This window comes from Cicer arietinum, chromosome 3, assembly GCF_000331145.2.
Source record: "Cicer arietinum cultivar CDC Frontier isolate Library 1 chromosome 3, Cicar.CDCFrontier_v2.0, whole genome shotgun sequence".
Taxonomy (NCBI): domain Eukaryota; kingdom Viridiplantae; phylum Streptophyta; class Magnoliopsida; order Fabales; family Fabaceae; genus Cicer; species Cicer arietinum.
Window position 1 is genome coordinate 71,440,716 of NC_021162.2, and position 25,681 is coordinate 71,466,396.

Consider the following 25,681-nt stretch of genomic DNA (forward strand, 5'->3'; position numbering starts at 1 on the left):
CAAAGGTTTGGTTTGTGAATCTCATGGTCATCTCATTAAGGGGTTCTTCAATAAGTTTAGTTCATGTAATTTTTTGTGTAACTTAGTTGTGGACTCTCGTTTGAGGATTTTTTCAAAAATATCTTCATCATTCCTCTCCTCCAACACAATGTTGTTATTCTCCAATATATTCACTATAGAATTTCATTTTTCTATGTTTTATCCAGAGACAATTGTTGTGCTTATTTTATTGTTAATATGGGTCACTCTTCTTCTTTTGATGGATTTTTAATCTTTTTAACATGCCATTTTTGTTCCTATATTGTTGTGAGACGATTTAAAAAGTATTTATTTACATCGTTCTACTATATCCTATTTTCCGTAAAATAAAATTCATATAAATAATATAAGAGAAAAATAATAGTAAACTGTCACTATAAATCAAAAGTAAACGATTACCATTAATATTATCATTTCATCTCATAATTATAACTTCATTCTATTAAAAACTATAAAATCAATATTTTAGATTGTCTCATAGTATAAAACTATTTACAATATGAATGCACTACTATTACTCTCATAAACTAAAATTACTTCCAAAACAAACTATTTTCATAAATTCGTTATACAATTTAATAATTTCAAAACCCACATTGGTACATAGGATAATGTTGGCTTAAAGTTTATATTAGCCTAATACATCGAATATTGACAACCTATAGGAGATCAATCAAGCAGTTATTTAAAATTTGAATGATTGTTCCCAAAAATGAAACATATCACTAGTTTTGACTTATTAAATTTATATAGATTGAACCATAATCAAATATAACTCATGCAAATCATAGTTTAACACGAGATATGTTTCACAGGAGAATTTTAATAATTTTTTCTCTCTTTATTATAGTGATTATACATAATTATAAGGATTTTATATTCTTTAATTTGTCCTAAATATAAAAAATTATATATATATATATATATATATATACACACACACGTAATAGTTTATACATTTAGATTTACATATAACCTACTTAAATGTAATTCGATTATCCATTGTAGATCAAATGCAATAATAACCACGTATACAAATTTAATAGACATTCAATCATTTCATACTAGATGCTTTAAACAATGAGACAATTATTAATAATCAATGTAACAATGTTATAGATTATGACTGTGTTTGATGACTTAACGTGGTTTAGACAATTTATATAAAATTGGAGTTAGGATTTGCACTTTAATCTCAAATGAGTTTGACATACAATAAACATTGAACTCATAGGAAAGTTTTGGTCTAATGATATCCTTAACTTGTAAATGGGTCTATTATCCATTACAACAAATTACTATTAGCTTCATTTTTAAGCATAAAATTGTGACATATAAGAATAAATTAAAATTAGACAGACCATAATATTCTTGAATATGATTTAAGTTCAGTTACACGTAAATTAAAGAATGCCCTTATTTTTCAGATAATATCACATATTCTCTTTTTGTCTAAAACAGAAAATAATGTAATAATATGAGAAGATAAGGTGTATACACCAAACATTTTTCCGTAGTTCATTAATTTCTTTTTACACGGTGAGTTCATTAATTTCTTCAGGTTCTTATTCGAAATGCAGTTGAAAACAGAGGAATACATGGAAAGATGGAGGCACTCCTCCAATTCCAACCCAGTTATTTCTCCTTCTCCTCTTTCCTTCACCACTTGAGCTTGAAACCAAATAAAACACATCCCCGTTCTCCCCTTTTCAATTTTCCCATCAACAACTCAAAAACCCACTATTCCCTTCACATACACACACCCCCTCCACTTCCAATTTCACACCCCCCTTTCCCAAATCCCTCTCTTCTCTCCTTCTTCCTCCGTCTATCTTCTCGCCACAACGACATCAACCTCGCCAAAGCCATCCACGCAACCCTCCTCAAACGCAATGATGAAATTCAAAACACTCATCTCTCCACCGCCCTCATTTCAACCTATATCAATCTCCGTCTCTTATCCTACGCACACCATCTCTTCCTTTCCCTTTCTTCCCCCACCGTCGTTTCTTACTCCGCTCTCATTTCCGCCTTCTCCAAATCCAATCGCGAACACCAAGCTTTGTTCCTCTTCCTTCACATGATAACCACTTCATCTCTTCAACCAAATGACTACACTTATGTTGCCGTTTTAACCGCCTGCACCCGAATCCTCTATTTCCAATTCGGCCTCCAACTACACGCTAGGGTTATCAAAACCGGACATTTTAACAATTCCGTTTTTATCTCCAATGCGCTTGTGTCTTTTTATACTAAATGCGGGTTTTATCAATCTGCATTCAAGGTGTTCGATGAAATGCGTCAAAGAGATATTGCGTCTTGGAACACCGTCATGTGTTGTGCGGTTCAGGAGTTTATGTACGACACCGCGTTTCGATTGTTTTGTGATATGCAAGTAATTGATGGATTAAAAGTTGATTATTTTACTTTGTCAACGCTTTTGACTGCGTGTGGTGCAAGTGCTTTGGTGGTGGAAGGGAAGCAAGTGCATGCGCATGCTGTTAAGGTTGGGTTGGATGCTGAATTGAATGTTGGAAATGCACTTATTGGATTTTATAAGAATTGTGGAAATGTTGATGATGTGATATGTTTGTTTGAGAGGATGAGTGTGAGAGATGTTATTACTTGGACGGAAATGATGAGGGTGTATATGGGTTTTGGGTCGGTGGATTTGGCTTTGAAGATGTTTAATGAAATGCCGGTGAAGAATTCTGTGACTTATAATGCTCTTTTGTCTGGGTTTTGTCGAAATGGTGAGGGTTTAAAGGCTGTGGAATTGTTTATCAAAATGGTGGATGAGGGCATGGAGTTAACGGATTTCTCTTTGAGTAGTGGGATTAATGCTTGTAGTTTGCTTGGGGATTACGGGGTCAGCAAGCAGATGCATGGATTTGCAATCAAGTTTGGGTTTGGTTCAAATGTTTGTGTTGAAGGGGCTTTGCTTGACATGTACACAAAATGTGGGAGGATGGTAGAGGCTAAGAAGATGTTCAGCCGGTGGGAGGAATCGGAGGAAGTTAGCTCTGTGGCTTGGACTTCCATGATGTGTGGCTATGCTCGGAACGGGCAACCGGAGGAGGCGATTTCTCTTTTCCACCTTGGTCATACCGAAGGGAAAATGATTATGGATGAAGTTGCATCAACTTCAATGATTGGTCTTTGTGGAACTGTTGGTTATCTTGATATGGGTAAGCAAATCCATTGTCAAGTTTTTAAATTTGGCTTTCAATCTATTGTGGGAGTTGGAAATGCTGTTGTGAGTATGTATTTCAAGTGTGGGAATGCAGATGATGCAATTAAGATGTTCAGTAATATGTCCTTTACCGATACAGTTTCATGGAATACTTTGATTTCTGGTTATCTTATGCATAAACAGGGCAATAGAGCATTGGAAGTATGGTTGGAAATGCAGGAGAAGGGCATAAAGCCTGATGAAGTTACATTTGTTTTGATAATTTTAGCCTATAGGCATACTAACTTGAATTTGGTTGATGACTGTTGTAGTTTGTTTAACTCAATGAAAACGGTTTATCACGTTGAGCCAACATTTGAGCATTATTCCTCTTTCGTCCGTGTTTTGGTTCACTGGGGTCTTCTAGAAGAAGCAGTGGAAACCATCAATAAGATGCCTTTTAAGCCTTCTGCCCTTGTTTGGCGTGCTTTGCTTGATGGTTGTAGACTCCATAAGAATACAATAATTGAAAAATGGGCTGCCAAGAATATTCTTGCCCTAGATCCTAAAGATCCATCCACTTTTATACTTGTTTCGAATTTGTATTCATCTTCTGGGAGATGGGACTGCTCTGAGATGGTTAGGGAAAGTATGAGAGAAAAGGGATTTCGTAAACACCCGGCTCAAAGTTGGATCATTTCTCAGAAGAAAATGCATTCGTTCTATGCAAGAGATAAATCTCATCCACAAGAGAAAGACATATATAGTGGGTTGGAGATTCTAATATTGGAGTGCCTAAAAGTAGGATATGAACCTGACACTAGTTTTGTTCTCCATGAAGTGGAAGAGCATCACAAGAAAAATTTTCTATTCCATCACAGTTCCAAACTAGCAGCAACTTATGGAATATTGATGACAAAGCCAGGAAAGCCCATTCGGATTGTAAAGAACATTCTTCTTTGTGGGGACTGTCATACATTCTTAAAATATGTATCTATTGTCACTAAGAGAGATATTTTTCTAAGGGATTCTTCAGGATTTCACTGTTTTTCTAATGGCCAGTGCTCGTGTAAAGATCATTGGTGAGATGCTGGTAAAGTTGGTTGATCTAACTGGTCATCTTCATTCATATCAATGATATAACTGAATTTTTTAATTTTGTATATAAGATTTTTCTTAGATGTTTCTCTGAATTTTATATCGCCAATTAAGAGAAGACAGGTGCTCCTTTCTAATGCTTTCCTAAAAGATTTAGGAATTAGTAGTTTGTTATAATCTTTATCATCTTTCTATTGTAAAATTATATCGAATTTCGATTTATTTTGCAGCGATGTAATTGTAGTGTATTTGTTTGCATAGATACAGGTATGAAGCAGATACTTTTTTTGAGGAAATATGAAGCAGATACTTTTTTTGAGGAAATATGAAGCAGATACTTACCGTAAGTTACTATATATCATAATGAAGGAATTCTGAAATCGAAATTCAACTATACGTAATACTTTTTTTCCTACGAGGAATTGATTTGTTAGGTATATGAATAAGAAGCTTTTGATTATTTTTTCACGCACAGTATACAATTTTCCCCCTAGAAGTTATTATTGCAGAACTATAACTTTTATAAGATTGTTTTAAAAAAATTGGAAGACTAATACACTTTTGGTCTTAGATAATTAACTTTTTCATTCATTTCATATCTCTTAGTTTTATTTGTCGATACAGGAATATTTATGGTACGATGTGATCATAAGTTCGTTACAGCTTCTATTTCACGACTACACTATTAGTTATCAAGTAATAGTAATTACAGCTTCTTCATGTGTTTCCCAATTCTTAATGATTAATCTCTCTATGACTTGTTTTTCCCTTGAGATAACTCAGCTCTCGATGCCAAATTGTTGGTGCACCTCTATTTATGATTGTTAAGATAAGATGATTAAGAATTGAGAAGAAATGAATTGAAATGATCAAAATTGTATTGTTACTTGTTGCACAAACAACATAGCCAACACTTAGCATTTATATCAAACAGTTTGCATAGTTAAATTAAAACTAACTTCTTAACTTCCTTAAGAGCTTCTAACTTCCAGAACTGTTTTTCTAACTTCCTCTAACTAACATTTATGAATTACACATTTACCAATATTATTGGTAATCTTATATATGCCTCATCCTCATTCCTTGAGCAAATGAGTGATGTCCAAGTTGTTTTATCAAGTTTCGAAGACCCTTTATCATCTCTAATACAAATTTCAATATTGATAAATTCTACGTTACATTGTAATCCTATTATAGATCATTATACTGAATGTGAATGTTGTAGTTGTAGTGTGGAAAACTTTATATATATATATATATATATACACTGTAGTTTTACATTATCAAAGGATTAAGTTAGTAATTGACATATGAGTCAATTAAATATTCATAGATCCATATATTGATAAAAGTTGTCATGAGAAGTTTATCAGAGTGAGTTATGTTTAATTTTTCCCACACTTGTGATTGTGAACACGAGAAAATGGAGTGATCATTTTGCTTGTCTCTTCCCCACCTCTCCGTACCCCAAGAAATATTGTGAATCTAACATGCTGAGCGTTGACCACATGATCCATTAAACAATAATTTGGACAAAAGAGGTCTATGTGTTAAGAATAATTGTATGTGAAATACTACAATTTACTCCATCTTAATATATTAAGTGTCACGTTAAAAGAAAAATTAATGTTGTAAAAGGAAACCTTGACCCATACATTTTCACGTGGAGTTTAAGTTTCATGGGTGAATAAACTCATGTTTAGATGAATAAATATGATTGTTAAGTTGTATATACTCCATAATCAAATAAATTATGCACGAGTATTTAGTATTGTTGACAGGAACAAATGGGCAGTTGATTGAAAATTTGTTGTAGCCACTAGGGATATGAATATGCTAGGCTGTCCGTCAGGGGCCTATGACCTGACCTACTTATGGTCTGGCCTGACCTGACCTATTTAATAAAAAGGCTAAGCTTAAACTATTTTTAAAGCCTATTAGGCCTGACAGGCCGGCCTATATATTTTATTATTTATTAATATTATTTATTATTATTATATTAATAATATTATTTCTTATTTTAAATTTTATCAATTAAGCAATTACTGTAAGCATTCCATATTCAGTAGTTGTTCCATATTCGGCAGCATTCTATATTTGGTAGTCATTTCATATTTGGTAGTTGTTCAATTAGTCAATCACTCAGTAGTCTTCCATTTTTGTTTAAAAGGTAATAATGAGTGTGTTTGTTTTAGAAAAAAAAATCTATTATTTGACACAAAAAATTATTTTTTTAGAGTTTAAAGGATGTTTGTTTCATATTTTCTAAAAATTATTTTAAATAGGCTTCTAGGCCAGACCAGACTTTTAAAAAGGTCAGACCAGGTCGAAAAAAAAGCATATGATAGGCCGTAGGCCAGACTTAGGCCTAAAAAATAAATCGTATGCTAGGCTCAAGCCTTTCAAAATCTGGTCTGGCCTGACCTATTCCCACCCCTAGTAGCCACTAAGTGTCTTTTTTATTATTGTTTGAGAATTAATTATTTGTTATTATTGTTAGAGATCTAATTATTCAATTTTTACAAAAATTTAAGTCAAGATAAGTGGTTTTGATTTATTTTTAAAGACTAAAATATATTTTTATTTTTCTTGATATTATATTGAGTTTCATAAAAAAAAAAAATTAACGACTAAAATGAGTTTTTACCAGTACTATTAATTTGTACCTTCATTATTTTTTCTAAAAACTATGCATAACTTTAAACAAGGATCCACTTTTGTTTATTTACAATTTTCTTTAATAATGAACTTATGTATAATAACTTTTATAAAAAATAATTAAAAAAAAGTTATTTATAATATCATTTAAGTGAACACCCTTGTGTCCGTAAATTTTATTGAGTTGGATATAATACTGAATAACTAACTTTTTTTTACTCACGTAATTTTTTATATGTATTTTGTTTTATGAGCATCGCATCAATTTTTTATTTTTTTTTTACTTCAGTAGCTATCTTTTTCTTATATCAGGTAGGTATTAGGTACCAAAGAATTTCCACAAAACATATAATATGAGATACGAGTGAAAATTACTCTACTTGATGCATCGCGGACCTCTTGCTGCCATTTAATTTGGAAACTATCAAATTCTTTTCATTTATGTAGAATTTTAGAGCAACCTCTACGCCACGCAGAGCATATATTTTTGGGCCCTAAATACATGCCTCCTAGTACTAGTGGGCTTACTAATAAGTATTCCATTTTTAAACTTTGTAAATAAAAGTAATATAATTAATTATATTTAATGCAAGCAATTTTGATAAAACTTTAAATTTATTATCTAAATTATCTTTCATAATCAATAAAATTAATCATTAAAAATTGAAAAAGTTAAACTAAATAAACGATAGATTAATACAAAATACCAAAAAATATTCGAATAAAATACTTAATATGAAACATATTAATTAGTACAAAATTATCTCCTTGTTAGGACAAAACGGAAATTAGTTTCTTGTTTTTAGCAAGGGTGACAATCCCGTTTGAAAATTTATTGTAAAAAATTAATCCTTCACATCTCATATGTAAGGGAAAAAAATAATTAATCTCATTTAATATGTTTAAAGTAATAAAAAAATTAATTTTATTTTTTAGATTGCCTAATTTGCTATATTATAAAAAGTGTGTTAATTAAAAAATAAAATCTAAATTAATGAAAAAGTATTGAATGAATAATAACTTCAAATATAGTAAATTTGTTAATTTTTACTTATATTTAAAACTACAAAAATAAATTTATTATTGTTGTTTACTACCTTCGTTTTTAAATATGATAATTTGGATTAATAATAAAAAAATAAGAAAGTTAATTATAATTTAATCAAAAATAAAATGAAACTAGTTATAATACTAAATTTGTTGACTACTTTGATTAATGTTTTTATTTATTTATTAAATAATGGATGTTGTCATTATAGTATTAACAAAATGTAATATAATTATTGGTATATTAATAAAACAAAAATTTATACAATTAAAAATTTTAAAAATATTTTTGAAAAAAGAAAGAAAGAAATATGAGTGTCTATATATATATTTATTAGATATTTAAAGGAAGTAGTATATCCGATATGGGAGTAACTGATGAATGAACGGTCGTTTAAGTGAGAGTTCTCGTAAACTCCGCTGCGGTGCCGTTGCGTTCATGACTGAACAAGTAAAGTAATGAATGGCATTACACTCTATTTTGGGTTTGTCTTTTCCTGGATTCTCTCATCGACAAGTCAAAGGAGGAAACAAAAACGAAAATAATACTTTCATTTGTTTGAAAATAATTCACTCATATTTACTAAAATTATTTTAAAATAAATTATTTTTAATTTTTAATATTTTTTAATTATATATTATTTATAATATTTTTCAGTATACATTTATGATATTGATTATCTATCAATCAATATTTAATAACGACAATTTAATAAAAAATAATATTTTATTATTTATATATTTTTTATGAAATGATTAAATTATTCAATCAAAGACATTTATATTTTGTTAGATGTGCGTCAAATAACAAAACTATTCAATTATTTTAAAATAAAAAATATAATAAAATTAAGTTTTTAAAATGTTTATAAATAAAATAAGTTAACAAAAAAATGAATATATTTAATATTAAATACGTTAATTTTTATTAATTTATTTTTGTTTATAAATAAATCAGAAGGGAGTACATGTATTTTTACTCAATCCATGTTGCTTGTACTAGCCATCTTTTAATTAAGTCCAATCCCAGCTTCTTATTTGTTAATAGGAAAAAATAAACCCTCAGCTATGACTAAAATCTAATTAGTTTAAAACAGTGTAAGAAACAAATAAGCCATCCAGCTTGGTTCTATCTGGACCTTAATTACAAAATACACTTGATAGAGAGCGAATACGGAACAAAAAAAATGCATTCGGCAATCGGCACAAAAGCGTGGGATTATTATTATTGGTGAAAATTGTAATAAAGATTTAACATTGAAAATGGACGCGTGTTCTGTTCTGACTACCGCTGATGAAGTAACTGCATGTGTTTATGGCGGACGGCATGCCTAACAACACCACCCGACCCGAATCCTAAGCTTCCAACAGAATATTTAACATTAAATTACCACTTTATCCCTGCTTCGACTTTTTATTTAATTTATCATGTATGTCCTCTACCTAATAATATCAATTCACTTAAAATTTATTTGAGAGATATAATTGAATAAATAATTTTTACGTGATAATAGTTATTAAATTATTAAAGATGTTTAATTTTATTATAACTATCTCATAAATTATGTCTATGAAATATTGAAATATGTTAATAGTATAATTTTTTTTATACATTAATAATACATCACAATTAATTTTTTTATGCAATCAGACTATTTTATAAATACAATTAAACTCATAATATACCCTATGAATACATTATCTCATATCAAGAGTTAAACATAACAATATTCATTACTACGTGTAAAATCTAACTTAACTGATAAATATCGATATTGTTAAGTTGAATACTATTTTCTAGGTAGATATTGCAACAGAATTGATCGGAAACAAAATTTTAACATCTCTATATCTATCTTCACTCCTAAATTTTAATTTCAGAGAAAACTTTAATATATGCATCCAATCAAAACATGATTTCCGTGTTCGAATTGAGATAGATTCGGATGGATATCTGCATATTTGAGTTATGTTGTCATTCTTAATTTCAGATTAAAACTTGAAACATCAAAGTTATATATGAATTTTAAAAAAAATATATTATTCATATTTTCTAATAAATATTAATTATTATATAAAAAAAACATGTAGATCCATTTGAGTGATCTAATAATAAATGACATAATCAATTTTAAATAGATATGGGTATTATTTTAAAATTTTATACTAAAGATATCTAATTCCAACAAATTAATATAAAGAAAAAATATTAAAACTAATTCCAATGAATCTTATTTGTAAAGTGAATAGTATAACCTCTTATAAATAATTGAGTTGAATATATTTTTAATCATTATAAAATTTTAATTTTTTATTTTAATTTTTGTATAAAAAAATATAATTTTATTATAAAATTATTTATCAAACAATTTTAGTTTCTTTTAAAATAAACTATATTTAATTTTCCTTTAATTTAAATAATATTTAACAAACATATTAAAAACATTATAATATAATATTTATAAAAAAATTAAAATCAAAATTAAAATTTTGAACTAATATTTTTGACAAAGTTTTAATAATATTATTTTCATTAAAAATATATATTAATTTAAGGGTGAGACTAAAAATTATAATTAATTTAACCTCCAAACATAGAGAAGGAGTGAGAAATCTGTGAAAACAAAAAATAGAGAAGGGCATTAAATAAGTGAAAGTGTGAAACGGTGGGCTGTTGATAAAAGCTGAAGGAAAGGGCAAAACCGGAAAGCCAAAAAGTTGCATGCAAAAACTCAGAGTTTAAGGGCAGAATAAGAAGACGCTTGTGAATGATATCATACCAATTTATTACCAAGATTCTTATTTCTTCATACTCTATATAACACTATCCCACCAAAAACCTCTCTGCTTTAATCTCCTCTGTTTCTACCCTTTTTTTCTTTCTAAAAAACCAAAACACAATCATCATGTTTTCTCCAACCATATACTAATATGTAACATTATTATAGTCACATTAATAAGAATAATACTATCGTTACAATGGCTTCAGAATCATATTCATATTCATCTTCATCCATGAAACTCTTGTTGTTTATGGTTCCTCTCATAATTGTTGCTGGACTTGTATCTGTATTAGGTCCTAATCCTTCTAATTGGGTTCTTATTCCTAATCAACCTCTCTTATGGAGTTCTGTTACTACATCTTCATCAGAAAGTGGTTCTCTTATGGAAAAAGTTCAAGCTGTTTCATTTGATTTTCATAATAATAACAAGGAAGTGAAAGCTATATCTGATGATGACACTTTTTTCAATCAATCTTCTACTCCACCACTTTCTATTCAAACACTTCAAAAATTGGTAAGAGATTAGTATTAATTTTCTTTTTATCCATTACTTAAACTTTGGATTTTCCTTTTTATTTTATTTTATTAAGAAGTAGTGTAGAAGGTTCTTAATTTGTTGGAAATTTTTCATAAATTATTTGATGATGGTTACATGCTAAAGAAGGAAAGAATGTAAAAAAGGAAAGAATTTAAGATGTAATAAAGCGATTGACGTATCTTTTTAATTTCTCACTTTTTCTTAAAAAATATATGCGATTCTTTTCTTTGATAATATCATGAATGACTAGAGATAGAATCTTTAAGATTTTTGTGAAAAAATTGTGAAATTTTAATATATTATTTTTTATTCTTACAAAAAAGAAACTTGGTGTATTTAGTACACAAACTGTGGTTATCCTTTTTTATCTAAATTAAATTTTAAAGCGAAAGCATATTTGGAAGATTTCCCTCGTGAGAACAATTTAAAATTTTGCACTAGTCTTTAGGAGACAAATTTGCTTTGTGATATGGAAAGATTTGATCTTACCCCAATTGCTGGATCTAGTTGGATACCATAATGTAACGATCCTAGGAATTAATTACGGATTTCAGAAATAAATTTCTTGATTATTCTCCCTAGTAAATATAATCACATGTCACATATTTCACTCTCATGTATTCTAAAATACCTCTTGTATTTGTTTGTAGACAATTTTTATTTAGTAATTTGATAAGAGACTGAATGATTATATATTCAAGGACGAAATGACTACTACCATATATAGCACTATAATTTGACCCCATTTACCTTGGATTTTACTAGGTTTAAAATTCTCATGTTACCGTCATAAGTTGAGCTTTTGGTATGAGCGTGACAACTCTGAATCTTGTTTGGATTTTTTCCTCAAATTATTCTACACTTTTAAATCTCGGTAATCGATTTTGAGTATTACACATACATTAAATTAATTTTATTTGATCTCAACCATTGATCTAGATTGGCCAGTTGCATCAATTATTGCGTTATTATGCCAAATAATTATCCTTGGGATGATTGCTAATATGCTATTAGTTATAAGTTTTGCACTAGTCTTAGACCATGTTCAGTTTACATTATTCTTAATACATATTATGTACATTCAGCCCTGCAGAAGAATCAATGACTATGAACAATTTGGTATTGAAAAGGTAGGTGTCGTTTTCCCTTTGAAAGAGGGAAACAGACGAGAAACTTTACATTAACTTCTCATGTTTTATTATAGAATTGGGTTAGATTAGATTTCCACAAACGACGTGTTAGGTAGTTCATAGTAGTATAATCAGAGTTAACATTAATTAATGAATGAGTTTTTTGAGAGTTTTAATAGTAAATATTAATGATCCATCAAATTTCCTTACCAGAACAAAGATGAAGAAAGTGACAATGCCTCTCAAATCTGGACCAATACAACTTCTATGAATGAATCTTACTATATTCCTCTAGAGAAACCAAACCTTCCAAGAAAGTTCAGCATCTTAGACAGAACAGAAGCCGGTCTACTACAAGCTCGAGCCGCAATACGGAAAGCAAGAAATGGGAATCAAACACAAGACATAGACTATGTTCCAATAGGACCAATGTATTACAATCCTAATGCATTTCACAGGTAAATAATGCACAATATTTCTTTTGATATCTAAATTATTCATTATTTGCTATAATTCACTCGCCTTACTTTGTAAAATTTATATTTGCTATCTCACAGGAGTTATTTAGAAATGGAGAAACAGTTTAAAGTATTTGTCTACGAAGAAGGGGAGCCTCCAGTTTTCCACAATGGACCTTGCAAAAGTATATACTCCATGGAAGGAAATTTCATCCACACAATTGAGATGAATGACCAATTCCGAACAAGAGACCCCGATAAGGCGCACGTATTTTTCCTTCCTTTTAGTGTAGCAATGATGGTCCAATTTGTCTATGTTCGTGACTCTCATGATTTTAGCCCCATAAAGAAAACCGTCGCCGATTATATCAATGTCATTTCCGAAAGATACCCCTTTTGGAACCGAAGTCTCGGAGCTGATCATTTCATGCTTTCTTGCCATGATTGGGTAAGTATATCACTATATCAATTTAAATTCTAAGTCCGCACATTCTCAATTTGATCATGGATAATTACTTGCTAACAAAATTATATATTGCGGTCGTGGTTCTCAATATTGAAAATATTGTTCATACCACTTTAATCACAGGCATATTACAATATAGACAACAAAATTTTCGATAGTGACAGTGTAATTGAGATTGTAGTCACATATCACAATCTTTTTTTTTAAAAAAAATACACAAGCCCGTAAGTAATGTACTAATGTTTAAATTATTATGTTGCTTCGATTTCAGGGGCCCGAGGTATCAAATTCAGTTCCAAACTTGTACAAGAATTCGATTCGTGCACTATGCAATGCCAACACCTCCGAGGGATTCAAACCAGCAAAGGATGTATCTTTTCCAGAAATCAATCTTCAAACCGGTACAATACATGGTTTTGTAGGCGGGCCATCTCCATCCAAGCGATCAGTTTTAGCTTTCTTTGCCGGCGGGCTTCACGGGCCCATTAGGCCCATTCTACTTGATCATTGGGAAAACAAAGATGAAGACATTCAAGTTCACAAGTACCTTCCAAAGGGTGTGTCTTACTATGACATGTTAAGAAAAAGCAAGTTTTGTCTTTGTCCTAGTGGATACGAGGTAGCAAGTCCAAGAGTGGTGGAAGCAATCTACACAGGTTGTGTTCCAGTGCTGATTTCAGATCATTATGTTCCTCCATTCAGTGATGTTTTGAATTGGAAATCGTTTTCTGTTGAGGTTTCAGTTGATGATATACCTAACTTGAAGAAAATTCTGTTGAGTATTTCACCCAGACAGTATATAAGAATGCAGAGAAGAGTAGGACAAGTTAGGAGACATTTTGAGGTACATTCTCCACCTAAGAGATTTGACGTGTTTCATATGATCCTTCATTCTATTTGGCTTAGAAGATTAAACTTCAGAGTCCATGATGACCAATAACATATATAAGATTATTAATTACGGTTGGGGAATTAGTTTCTGGTAGGGTTTTTTTTTTGGGTTGGGGAATTAATTTCTGGTAGGGTTTTTTTTTGGGTAAGTTTTTGAATAGTTTTTTATTTGGTAATGTAAGATGATTGTGTGAATGTAATTTTCTTTTTCGTTTCATGTGATGTATAAAATTATTAAGTAATAAAAGTGATATTTTAATTTCTCATATTGGATGCCTGTGCTATATCTAGTAGAGTAGTAGTATTATGTTTTTTGGTGAATTGTCTCTAGTAGTATCATTGTATTTCCTAATACTGCAAATATTAGACTGAAAATATTTGCACATTTTTTTTTTTACAGATATTTGCACATCTAATCTAATTTTTTACATATGATATGATATTGGCATATCTTACATAATCTTGATTGTCAAAAAAAATCCTAGTACTTTCTTTTAAAATATTGGAATATCAATAAAAAGGATGAACATTAGCTAGTAAATAGTAAGGAGGTTCTCTTTGCTAGAGCATGAGTTGACAGATTGAAGTGTCTCCTATCAAACTTAATGTGAGAGTCATAAAAATGAGGAAACTCATAGACATCTTTTCAATTGTAAAAATTGTCAACAATCCGTTTAGAACTCCCGCGCAATGGACTGCTTGATTTTCATAGAGATAAAGTTTGAATCAAATAATTCATTGGTGATGTTTTGTATTTCGGGAAGCAATTTGAATCCAATTATCGTCTTTGGTGGAATATCTACTATCATTCTATCAATCACATTGTTTCTTTTTCTATTTTTAAGAATTAAATTTGAAATCTTATTTAACAAACCTAACTTTAACTATACTCAGTCAATATATTTTTTTTTTTAACAAAAGTTTAGATCAATTTAATGTTAGTTTGCGCTTTTAATTTAAATCATATAAAATGATATCAATAGTTTCTTTAAAAAAAAATATAGTTTACTACTCTTGTTTTTTGTATTCAACATCATAGTTTTAAATTTCATTGTAATATAAAGAATTTTGTGAACTCCATAGCTGATATTATAATTACAATTTCGTATCTGATATTTTTTCATATTTTACAACAATATAAATAATACAACATAAATCCCTATTGTTTTAATAATTTAAAATCATACTTTAACACATAGGATTCACTCATTTCTCTTTTTTCAAACACATTACATCACTAGTTTAGAAGATAGATGTCATCACCAAGGAGTTTCTTAGGCTACGTGCAACACTTACACACATACATGTCAACACAATATTCTCAAACACGGACACCCTTTTTCTCCACGTGTCACTCTGTTACTATCTTTCCTCCACGTGTCACTCTCCCTTAAAATATGTTCCCTCAAAGTTTTGCTTCCTACACACACCACATTCAAACACCGACTTTGCTTCCTTCACATAATATATACCCATCACCACAATCCATATACACATGAAATTCAAAGCATTATTATAACTCACTGCATTCTTCTTTTCTTTTTACATAAAAAAGTTGGATCAAAATCTACAAAAATTGAATGGCGTCGAGGAAAGATTTCAAGGAAGACAGAGCCGAAGCAGCTGCAAAACTAGCTGCAAAAGACATCGGCGACGTAAACAGAGCAAACGAACGAGAAGAAGGATACAATCTTAATTCCGAAATACAGTTCAAACAAGCACGTGCTGAAGCAGCTTCAAAACTCGCTGCTAAAGATCTGGAAGACGTTAACAGAGCAAAAGAAAGAACATTGAATGCTTCTTCTGAAACAGGGTATTATCAAGAAGAGAAACCCGGCGTTATTGGATCAATGCTGAAAGCGGTGAACAACACTTTCGGACACGCGAAAGATGCTGTTGTTGGTAAGAGTAACGAAGCTGGTGAAAAAGTAAAGGAAACTTCTGATTATGCTTATCAGAAAGCGAAGGAAACAAAAGACAGCACTGCGAACAAAACAGGGGAATATGCTGATTGTGCTGCGGAGAAAGCGAAGGAGACGAAAGATGCGACGGTGAATAAAGCTGGAGAGTATAAGGATTATGCTGCAGAGAAGGCGAAGGAAGCGAAAGACGTGACGGTGGAGAAAGCGAAAGAGGTGAAAGATGCGACAGTGAATAAGGCGGGAGAGTATAAAGATTATACGGCTGAGAAGGCTAAAGAAGGGAAGGATGGTACTGTGGGGAAACTTGGTGAGTTGAAGGATTCGGCTGCTGATGCTGCTAAGAGAGCTATGGGTTTCTTTTCTGCGAAGAAAGAGGAAACTAAGGTTAATTTGCTTCTAACTTTCATTGCTTTTTTGAAATTGTGAGTTTATTGAGAATGTGTGATTAATTGTGTGGCTTGCAGGAAATGGTGAGTGGAACAGAGGAAGAATATGCAAGGAGAAGAATGGATGATTTAAGTGTGGAAGGAGGGAGGCGGGGTAGAGAGAAATTGGTAGTGAAGGTGGATGAGAGTCGTCCTGGAGTGGTGTCTGATGGGCTCAGAGCAGCTGCCGGAGTAGATCACAGTGGAGGACATTTGGAGGAAGAAGGCACCATACATGTTGAGCGTCGTCGTGAGAAAATGTGATCATCATCATCATATGCAATCTTCTTGTTGCCATGTCAGTACTATATATATGATCACTACTTTTCTGTAATCATAATGTGTTTTTTGTAATAATAATAATATTTTGTTACTATTTTTTTTTTTTTGCTTTTTTTTAATCTTAATTAATCGAATCCTTTTGTCTTTTTAGGGAGTGGAATTAGTAGTTTTTTTTCATTTTCAAGTGCAAGGTTATGAATGGGTGGAGGCATGATAAACCCAGGCCTGGAAATAGCACATAATAATCGAGTTGGGCTCTTTTTTATTTCCACGGGCTATTTTTCATTGTTTGGAACTTGGGCTTATAAATGCATGTCACTGATTCTTAATAGAATAAACCCAACGCTTATGAATGCATGTGGCTGATTCTAAAGAGAATAAACCCAGATAAACTATAACGATGACTTTTTAAAATACACCCTTTGATTAGTCAATTTAAGGTGTCTTTTGAAAAGAAAATAAATGTATTTTATAAATGTTTGAAATTATGGACTTTAGGAAAAGAACGAATTTATTACTTAAAGAATATTTTTAAAGAGTTTATTACTTAAAGAATATTTCTAAGTCGCTTTTAATGCATGGAAAAAATAGTCATGGGATAGTTGCTTTAGGGTTAGTAAGTAATCATGATGTTTGTTAAGTAAAGATTGATTTGAGGATAATCTCCATCCCATAAAAACATCTATTTCATTCTCATTTGTTCACTTTTACAAACATATAATGAGACATTATAGACATAAAGTAACGTGCCAAGCATGAGAGAAGTTCAGCTTTCTCTTCTCCTTTCTTCGGGTCTTTGAGTTCTGTGTATGTGTGTCATGCGCTAAGAGTGATAATTTTAAATATCATCCAAAATTTAATAATTTTAAATATTTCTTTACTTTATATTATATAAATTGTAAAATGATCTCTATAGTTTTTGCGAGTTTAAATGATTTTATATTTTTTAAAATTTTTATATTAGTTTCTAAAAATTGCAAAATAGTCTGTTTTTAACTTTTACAAATTTTTAATTTTGGTCCAATTATAAGATTTATTTTTTGTCTAAAAATTTTAGAAATTTATAAAAATAGTCTAAATTTTTAAGAACAATTCTTTTTTTCAAAAAAAAGTTAAAAATAAAAGAAATTTAACTGAAACATTTAGATTGTCTGTAATTTTAATTTTATTTAAATAATAATTTAAATAATATTTACAATGAAGAAACTTTATAAGGTATTTTGTCATACATAAATTTAGAAAAATTTAAATACTTTTTAAAATTAATAATTTCAAATATTTTTTTCTTCATAAAATATGAATTATGAAATTATCTTTGTAATTTTTTCAAATTTCCAAATTTGATATTATGTGCTTTAAAATTTGTACATTAATCCCTATATTTTTTACAAATTAATATTAAAAATTTAACAAAAATAGTTTCTCTAATTATGAAAGAATTTTGAAAACAAATACTATTTTAACAAGTTAATTATTGATATTTTTCTATGTAAAAGAAAATTGAAATTCACCTTGAGTTAACTTCTCAAATTATCACTGTCATCTCATTGTCATCTCATAGTGATTGACTTTAGGAGTATTTAGTGACTATTAGCATGTGTAATTTTATACTCTATCACTTTACTAAATGACACATCAATTTTATAAAATTATACATTATTTTACAAAATTATATTTTATTAATAGTATATAAATAAAATGGAAACTAGAGTTTACATAAATTAGAAAAAGAGATTAATAAATAATAATGGTTGTAATAAAAATATAATATTAACTATTTAATTGGCATATGATATATAAAATCAGACAACAACAAAATTAGACAATTTTTGTGTGTTAAAATTGTTTATAGAAAAATGTTAATAAATATTTTTAAGGGTATTTACTAAGAAAAAAAAAAAGACAATTTAAAATGTATAAAAATTTAACTCTTTTAAAATTTAAAATATATTATTTTCAATATAAAATATTTTTAGTTCTTAACAAATACTTTTAAGATATTTGTTAGTAAGTAAGTTGTGGGACACAAATAATATTATTATTAGAAGATACTAATAAGTGGTTAACATTGTAACATGCTGCCAACAATTAGTATTTTTGTCTAATTGGTAAATGGAAAGCCTTTCTCAAATGATTATTATTTATCTTCAATTAACTAATATAATATAGTCACTTAGTTGTCATCGAGGTAGTTTTCGATTTTTTATAATACTTTTGCGGATTAGCGTTTGATTAACTTTTGTAATAAATTTAGTAAGTTAGATTTTCGGTGGTCCCATATATTTTAGAGATTTTAAAAAATTAGATTTTTAAATATATTTTTTTACAAGAATAATATTTTATTTAAATTGTAAACAATATATTTTTTTTAAACTAATCTAAAAAAAAAACAAAAATTCAAATTATTTAATTTAAATTGTATCTAAATAATATTAAAAAAAATCAAAAAACTTAAATCATTTCAGATACACTGATTCAAATATTTTTGACCTCTAATAGTCTTAAAAAATTAAAAGAAATAAAATGCGTCCTATTGATGATGTTGCACGGGCCATGGCATATTCTGGTTAGATAATAGTAATATTTTTTATGTTGTAAAAAAAAAAAATAGTATTTCTTTTCTGTGATTGTGATTAATATGCAAGCAAAGATGAACGGAACCAGAAACATGTTTGCAATCGGTAGTTGTCATCCGCATTTTAGATGTGAGTGTGTGATAGTGCCTCTTGTGCTCACCTGTACCATAAGGATTGGCGATGCCTGGAGGAAGACAATTTGAATTAGGACTCACTCAGCCATGTTATGTTTTGTTTTTTGTTTCTCTTTTTTGTTTTTCTTTTTTCTGTTTGAACTATCGACCCCAGCTATGAATTTGACGACCAAGATTAGTTTCCATTTTGTGGTGTCCTGCTCTCACGTGAAATCAACAGAATGTCCAACCATGCATTGTCCAGGGACAAAACTTCGCATCAATTATTTGTCTTGCTTAACTGGCAAATCAGAGTGTATCAAAAACATTTATTCCATTTATTATATGTCTCACAATATAAACAAAAATAGATTAAATCAATTAGATACATAATTTAAATTTTAAATTATATATTTATTTTAATCTATTTTTATTTATATTATAAAAGAAAATAGTATTTTTTTTAAAGTATCTAAAACAACTTAACATACAGTAAATTATTTTAGTGACTACTCACAATGATTATGTGGTTAATAAGACAGAGAAATTTAAACATTCGATAAAAAATATTAATAAAATTTTTTAGGATAAAAATATTTAATAATGACTTAAAACACAAAATTTTATCTTAAAATTTATGTATTCAACTCTTTAAAATTAAAAATTATATTTTGTATCTTAATAATCTTAAAGAATTTATTAGCATAAACACATTTAATTTAAATAAGTGTTTATTTAAGATATTCTCTGTAGAAGACAATATCTATTTCCCTTAAATTTTGAGGAACAAAAGAAGAATGACTATGAAAAAAGAAAATATACAACTTCAAATATATCTAACTATTTTTAGTAGAAAAAAAATCACCAAATACCTACCTGTTGATGAAGGTTGACTACATAGTAAGACTATTACACTTGAGACTACAGGCACCCCTTTATGATTTTTTTTTGTGCAAATACTCCAATCCATAATAAATTTTTTTGTTTTATAATTGTAATATTTTAAAAGATGTGTCAATTTTTGTTAACAATTGTTTGTTAAATATTAAATTAAAATACAATTTTTTAAACAACAAATTTAGATAAAATATTATATATAATTTTGTCATTCACATTAATATTGACGTATCTTATTTACAAGGAAGATAGTTTTAGACAAATATTAAAATTTATAAATATAATATATATGATAATAATTTTGAATTCAGTAATTAATTTAAAAATAATTATTTAATATGATATTATTAAATAAATATAACTATTAACGTAATTCAAATAAAACATACAATTTAATAATATTAGATTTGTTAATGAAGTGAGACGACCTAAATATTTTATTATTGTTGAATGTTTTCTTGTTTGTATATATTTAGTAGTACGAATACGACATACTTAAAAAAAAAAAAAACTCGAATACGACTACGTATTTATTATTATTAAATGTTATAGAAATAATAAAATTAGAAAATAATTTGTAGGTGGTGGTGGCACCCTGTGATTTAATATTATGAGTATGAGTAGTAAGTAAGGACACATGCCATAACGTTACTCCTTCTGAGTCTGAGTGTTGTTCGAGAAATGAATTCACAATTGTCCGCCATGTCCTTTTCCACCAAAGCTTTCATCCTCTACCTCATATCCGCTTTCTCCATTGCCCTTCTCTCCGCACTTTTCCTCAATTACAAACCTTCTTCCCTCAATAATTATTCCCTTCCACTCCGTTACGGATCCATAACCGATAAACTTTGGCCCGTACGTCACTTACACATCATTTTCCCTTCTCCAATATTCAGCTACTTCTTTTCTCAAATAAACCGTTTCTTCCGTTTAAACATTCACATTTTCTTTGTTTTATTGTGTAGGAATTGAAGGTTAGTTGGAGACTTGGTTTGGCCACACTTATTGGTTTTTTAGGATCCGCTTTTGGAACCGTTGGTGGTGTTGGTGGTGGTGGCATTTTCGTTCCTATGCTTACTCTTATTATTGGTTTTGATACTAAATCTGCTGCTGCTCTTTCCAAATGTAATTAATTCAATTCAATCATTTCATATATATACTTTTAAAATGTTTTCTTACAAGCAGGGGACGTTGTTTTGATGATGTTGAGTTTATTTTATTTTAGGTATGATAATGGGAGCATCAACATCTTCTGTATTTTATAACCTAAGAGTGCGTCATCCAACAAAAGAAGTTCCAATATTGGATTATGATTTAGCTCTTCTTTTTCAACCTATGCTCATGCTTGGTATTACTGTTGGTGTTGCTCTTAGTGTTGTTTTCCCTTACTGGCTCATCACTGTTCTCATCATTATTCTCTTCATAGGTTACTTTTCTACTTACTTTTATCCATTCTTCCTTTCATTTTAATCACTTCTTAGTTGAAATTCAAAATGGAAATTCTATAATTTTGGACAGGAACTTCATCAAGGTCTTTCTTTAAGGGAACTGAGATGTGGAAAGAAGAGACTCTTCTCAAAGTAAGACTTAATTTCACAATTTCATAATGTAATAAATAATTGAACATTCAATTATCAATATAAGTCATTAAATGATACTCAATAGCTTTGTATCTCTATGGTTTTTTAATTACAGAAAGAAATGGCCATGGCACAAGCAACTTTTGTTAATTCTCGCGGGGAACGTAAGAAAATCTTATATATCTATTTCAACTTTATCTGAGATTCATTAGCTGTATTACTACTTTTTTCAAATTAATCAATAATGAAAATTGTACTAAATTACAAATCTGGATCCATATGGAGTAATGATAATTAACTTAATCTCCTGAATTATGCAGTTCTAATCGACACAGAATATGATCCATTAGTACCTAGAGAAGAGAAGTCACCTATGGTATTTAAACTTCACAAACTTATAAAATTTTGATTTACTTGTTTGTAGGTAGGTTTGTAGAAAATTGACTATTTGTTTTTTTTTTTTTTTTGTGTTTCTTAAAACAGCAAATATTTTGTTCCAACCTTAAGTGGAAAAGAATTTTGGTGTTAATGGTTGTTTGGGTTTCTTTCCTACTACTTCAAGTCATTAAGGTAGGTTCCTATTTATTTCCTGTTCACATCACAAATCTGTTTAATTTTTATTTATTTTTTTAAATCTATTTGATTTTGGTTTTGTTTGCAGAATGATGTAAAAGTCTGCAGTGTATGGTATTGGGTCCTTTTCTCCTTACAGGTATGATAATAAAATAACAGCAATTGCATAACCACTAGCACAACTTGTTACCTATGCTGGAATTAAGTTAATTTCGACTAATGTGGCCTCAATCATTGCAACGTTGCGGTCATAGAAGCATTGAAAACTATGATGTTGCAATCTAAATTGTGGTCGTGGATTTTTTTTTAAACCAGCTTATCATCGTCTATGAAACATGGACACTAGATACGAAATTGACACATAAACACTTAATAGTTATTTTAAGAATAAAAGTAATTGAGTGCGACCATATTTGTCAGTGTGAGTCACTAACACATACCAGAGACGCATTCAATTCAAGTTGTTGGTGTAACATAGATCATCATGAACCTTTCTCTTTCTGTTTCAGTTTCCTATTGCACTAGTGGTGTTTGGCTATGAAGCAATGAAGTTGTACAAGGATCACAAAAAGAGGATGAGTACAGGAAATCCAGAATCTATCTGTGAAGCTTCAATTGAATGGACTGCATTGCACATTATCTTTTGTGCACTTTGTGGAATCTTAGGTGGGACCGTTGGAGGGTTACTTGGTTCTGGAGGTGGATTCATTTTGGGCCCTCTTCTCATTGAGATTGGTGTCATCCCTCAGGTACAGTACATATATTGATAGTGTGGATGACACAAGTTTGATTTAAAACTATAATAAATTTAAGCAATTTAATTTCTAAGGATTTATTAAATTTAACTTGCAGGTTGCTAGTGCAACAGCAACATTTGTAATGATGTTTTCGTCATCATTGTCTGTGGTTGAATTCTATCTACTCAAGAGATTCCCTATTCCCTACGGTAGCTTTCATCAACTATTCAAGCTTAATTCTCTTTTAATTTATCCAATGTTTTTAAATAGCGGCTATAGTGACACTATAATGTAGTGGAGTTTGATCAAATTGTTATGGTTCAATGATACGCTATTTAATATAAAGTATTGTAAAATATCAGTTTTTGCAGCACTATAACATTGTTGTATAGCAAACAAACTGTTATTTTTCACACATGTCTTTTAATTTTCACCATGTGTCTTGTATGTGTGAAAATGAGAGGACTATAGAAATAGGTGCAAGATTACCTCATATCATGGTCTATAGTATATTTCATATTTTCATATATACCATTTTCTTTTGTCATAATCATGTTGTTGTGTTTGTATTTCTTTTGCAGCAATATACCTTTTCACAGTGTCTGTTTTGGCTGGCTTTGTGGGACAATTATTTGTAAGAAAATTGCTTAGAATTCTTGGAAGAGCCTCAATCATTGTATTCATCCTCTCAGGGGTCATTTTTGCTAGTGCTCTCACCATGGGTAAGCCAAATCAAATTTAATTACTCAACGCACACATGCACATTTGATTTTGCACTTAAGTTCTAATATAACTAGTAAAATACCGTGCATGCCGTGTTAGCAAATGTAACACTTTTTCTTTCAGGTATTATTGGCATTGAGAAGAGCATTCATATGATCCAGAACCACGAGTTTATGGGATTTTTAGGCTTTTGTAGCAGTCAATGATTTATAAGATGTAGTGCACAATGTGAAAATAGCTTGTATAAATTTCAAGGTAGGACAAAAGCAGCTTGATGAATGTTGGTCAATATCTAGTTGACCGTCAAGAAGATTCATTTTCTTCAAGTAATAATAAATAAGGCAAAGTTGTCCAATCATCTTTGAAGCAGCACCATTTGTAGTTGAGTGTTAACTACTGGTTAACACTTTTCTTCTCATAACAGTGCAGCATTTGTGTGATAATTTTTTTTTTGAAAAAAAAAAAGATTGTGTTGTGTAGTCATTTAATGAGTCTGTAAAAGAAGCTTGTGAATTAAGGGTGTAGGACAAGAAGCTTGTGTATTTATTCAAATCAATGTTTATATGTGGTCAATTTCTTGTTGGCCATGTTGAAGGTCCTTTTCTTTCTTTATTCAATAAATAAGGTGTAATTGTCTTCCTTTGTAAGAATTTGAGGTTTGATTGTTAGCTACTTGCTAACACTCTTCTTCTCATTACAGTGTATCCTTTGTTTGTGTGTGGTATTCATTCACTTGGCAGAATATTTGAAATTATATATTGGGCCTACATTGGTGAGGACATATAAAAGTTGCAAGATATTTTTTCTGCCAAAATCATCCCCTTGTGAGTCAATATTTAATTTATTATTAATTGAGTTATTTGAATATCAAGGCAAGAGACACCGTATTTGACATATGTAAAATACACAAGGCAAAGGTAAAAGACACCATACTTGATAACAAAACTTTTAGGTCTAAGAATTATTTCTTATTTGTCACTACCACATATATAGCTTTCAATGCATCTATTCACATACAAATTAATGGTTATATTATACCAGAAAATTTATCTATTACAAAAAAGTCTTCATCTAATCACAAGTGATGAAGCTTGCACACAATTACAATTTTTACCATTTAAAACATATTTTCTTCCATCTTAAATATAAAAAAAATGTAAATGATGAATTTTTGTGGTAGCGATTAGTTAAGTTGAATTTGGCTATCAAAATTCAAAAAGAAATTCCCGAGTATAATACAATCTTTTTTTTGCTAAGCATGGTTATGTTTGGATTATAAGAATAAATTAAAAAAAAAAAAAAATAGTCAATCACATTTGTTAAGGTATCATGCTCTAACTATGCGGTTGGAATTTTCTTTTGTTAAAACCTTCACCGCAAAAGAAATCATATGGCTGATGACAAACATAATTCACTATTATTTCTTGAGAGCCAACAAATTTGACACGGCAATGGCGACGGTACTCTTTCTTTCTCCTGCTTATATTATTTTTAATTATTTGTATTTTTATAAATTAGATTAGAGGGATATCTATTTGTCAGAAAGATAAGCTCGATCTAAGCTTAAACAAAT

The 25,681-nt window shown here is 29.6% G+C and overlaps 4 protein-coding genes across 7 annotated transcripts; all 4 read left to right on the forward strand.

Annotated features, from left to right (window-relative positions):
• Positions 1–1,541: 1,541 nt before the first annotated feature.
• Positions 1,542–5,203, forward strand: LOC101491326 (pentatricopeptide repeat-containing protein At5g03800). 3 transcript variants are annotated; one of them, XR_012162392.1, is made up of 3 exons: positions 1,542–4,304; positions 4,571–4,652; positions 4,934–5,203. XR_012162392.1 is itself a non-coding variant. In XM_004494063.4 (2 exons), exon 1 carries the CDS (start codon positions 1,646–1,648, stop codon positions 4,295–4,297), a length of 2,652 nt encoding a protein of 883 aa, XP_004494120.1. In that variant the 5' UTR covers positions 1,542–1,645; the 3' UTR covers positions 4,298–4,304; positions 4,571–4,884. The 3 variants fall into 3 exon arrangements, 1 of the variants encoding a protein (XP_004494120.1); XR_003471946.2 differs by having other exon boundaries at positions 4,577–4,652; XM_004494063.4 differs by lacking the exon at positions 4,934–5,203 and having other exon boundaries at positions 4,571–4,884.
• Positions 5,204–10,762: 5,559 nt separating this feature from the next.
• On the forward strand, positions 10,763–14,546 carry LOC101491844 (probable glycosyltransferase At5g03795). Its single transcript, XM_004494065.4, has 4 exons — positions 10,763–11,311; positions 12,679–12,923; positions 13,023–13,371; positions 13,661–14,546. Exons 1-4 carry the CDS (start codon positions 10,994–10,996, stop codon positions 14,327–14,329), a joined length of 1,581 nt encoding a protein of 526 aa, XP_004494122.1. The 5' UTR covers positions 10,763–10,993; the 3' UTR covers positions 14,330–14,546.
• A 1,198-nt stretch (positions 14,547–15,744) lies between these two features.
• On the forward strand, positions 15,745–17,174 carry LOC101492177 (uncharacterized). 2 transcript variants are annotated; one of them, XM_012714055.3, is made up of 3 exons: positions 15,745–16,586; positions 16,667–16,925; positions 17,061–17,174. In XM_012714055.3, exons 1-2 carry the CDS (start codon positions 15,861–15,863, stop codon positions 16,889–16,891), a joined length of 951 nt encoding a protein of 316 aa, XP_012569509.1. In that variant the 5' UTR covers positions 15,745–15,860; the 3' UTR covers positions 16,892–16,925; positions 17,061–17,174. The 2 variants fall into 2 exon arrangements, with proteins under 2 accessions (XP_012569509.1, XP_073221920.1); XM_073365819.1 differs by lacking the exon at positions 17,061–17,174 and having other exon boundaries at positions 16,667–17,003.
• Positions 17,175–21,097: 3,923 nt separating this feature from the next.
• LOC101492516 (sulfite exporter TauE/SafE family protein 4-like) lies at positions 21,098–24,836 on the forward strand. Its single transcript, XM_004494067.4, has 12 exons — positions 21,098–21,350; positions 21,461–21,620; positions 21,721–21,921; positions 22,014–22,075; positions 22,191–22,239; positions 22,396–22,451; positions 22,559–22,645; positions 22,737–22,787; positions 23,158–23,397; positions 23,501–23,594; positions 23,967–24,107; positions 24,232–24,836. Exons 1-12 carry the CDS (start codon positions 21,177–21,179, stop codon positions 24,312–24,314), a joined length of 1,398 nt encoding a protein of 465 aa, XP_004494124.1. The 5' UTR covers positions 21,098–21,176; the 3' UTR covers positions 24,315–24,836.
• Positions 24,837–25,681: the final 845 nt, after the last annotated feature.

Excerpts from the sequence above, each read along its gene's own strand:
- LOC101491326 (XM_004494063.4), top strand. The coding sequence starts at position 1,646 with ATGGAGGCACTCCTCCAATTCCAACCCAGTTATTTCTCCTTCTCCTCT.
- LOC101491844 (XM_004494065.4), top strand. The coding sequence starts at position 10,994 with ATGGCTTCAGAATCATATTCATATTCATCTTCATCCATGAAACTCTTG. Across the intron at positions 11,312-12,678 it reads TTCAAACACTTCAAAAATTG|AACAAAGATGAAGAAAGTGA; the intron begins GTAAGAGATTAG and ends TTTCCTTACCAG. Across the intron at positions 12,924-13,022 it reads AATCCTAATGCATTTCACAG|GAGTTATTTAGAAATGGAGA; the intron begins GTAAATAATGCA and ends GCTATCTCACAG.
- LOC101492177 (XM_012714055.3), top strand. The coding sequence starts at position 15,861 with ATGGCGTCGAGGAAAGATTTCAAGGAAGACAGAGCCGAAGCAGCTGCA. Across the intron at positions 16,587-16,666 it reads CGAAGAAAGAGGAAACTAAG|GAAATGGTGAGTGGAACAGA; the intron begins GTTAATTTGCTT and ends TGTGGCTTGCAG.
- LOC101492516 (XM_004494067.4), top strand. The coding sequence starts at position 21,177 with ATGAATTCACAATTGTCCGCCATGTCCTTTTCCACCAAAGCTTTCATC. Across the intron at positions 22,076-22,190 it reads AAGAAGAGACTCTTCTCAAA|AAAGAAATGGCCATGGCACA; the intron begins GTAAGACTTAAT and ends TTTTAATTACAG. Across the intron at positions 23,595-23,966 it reads GAGATTCCCTATTCCCTACG|CAATATACCTTTTCACAGTG; the intron begins GTAGCTTTCATC and ends TTTCTTTTGCAG.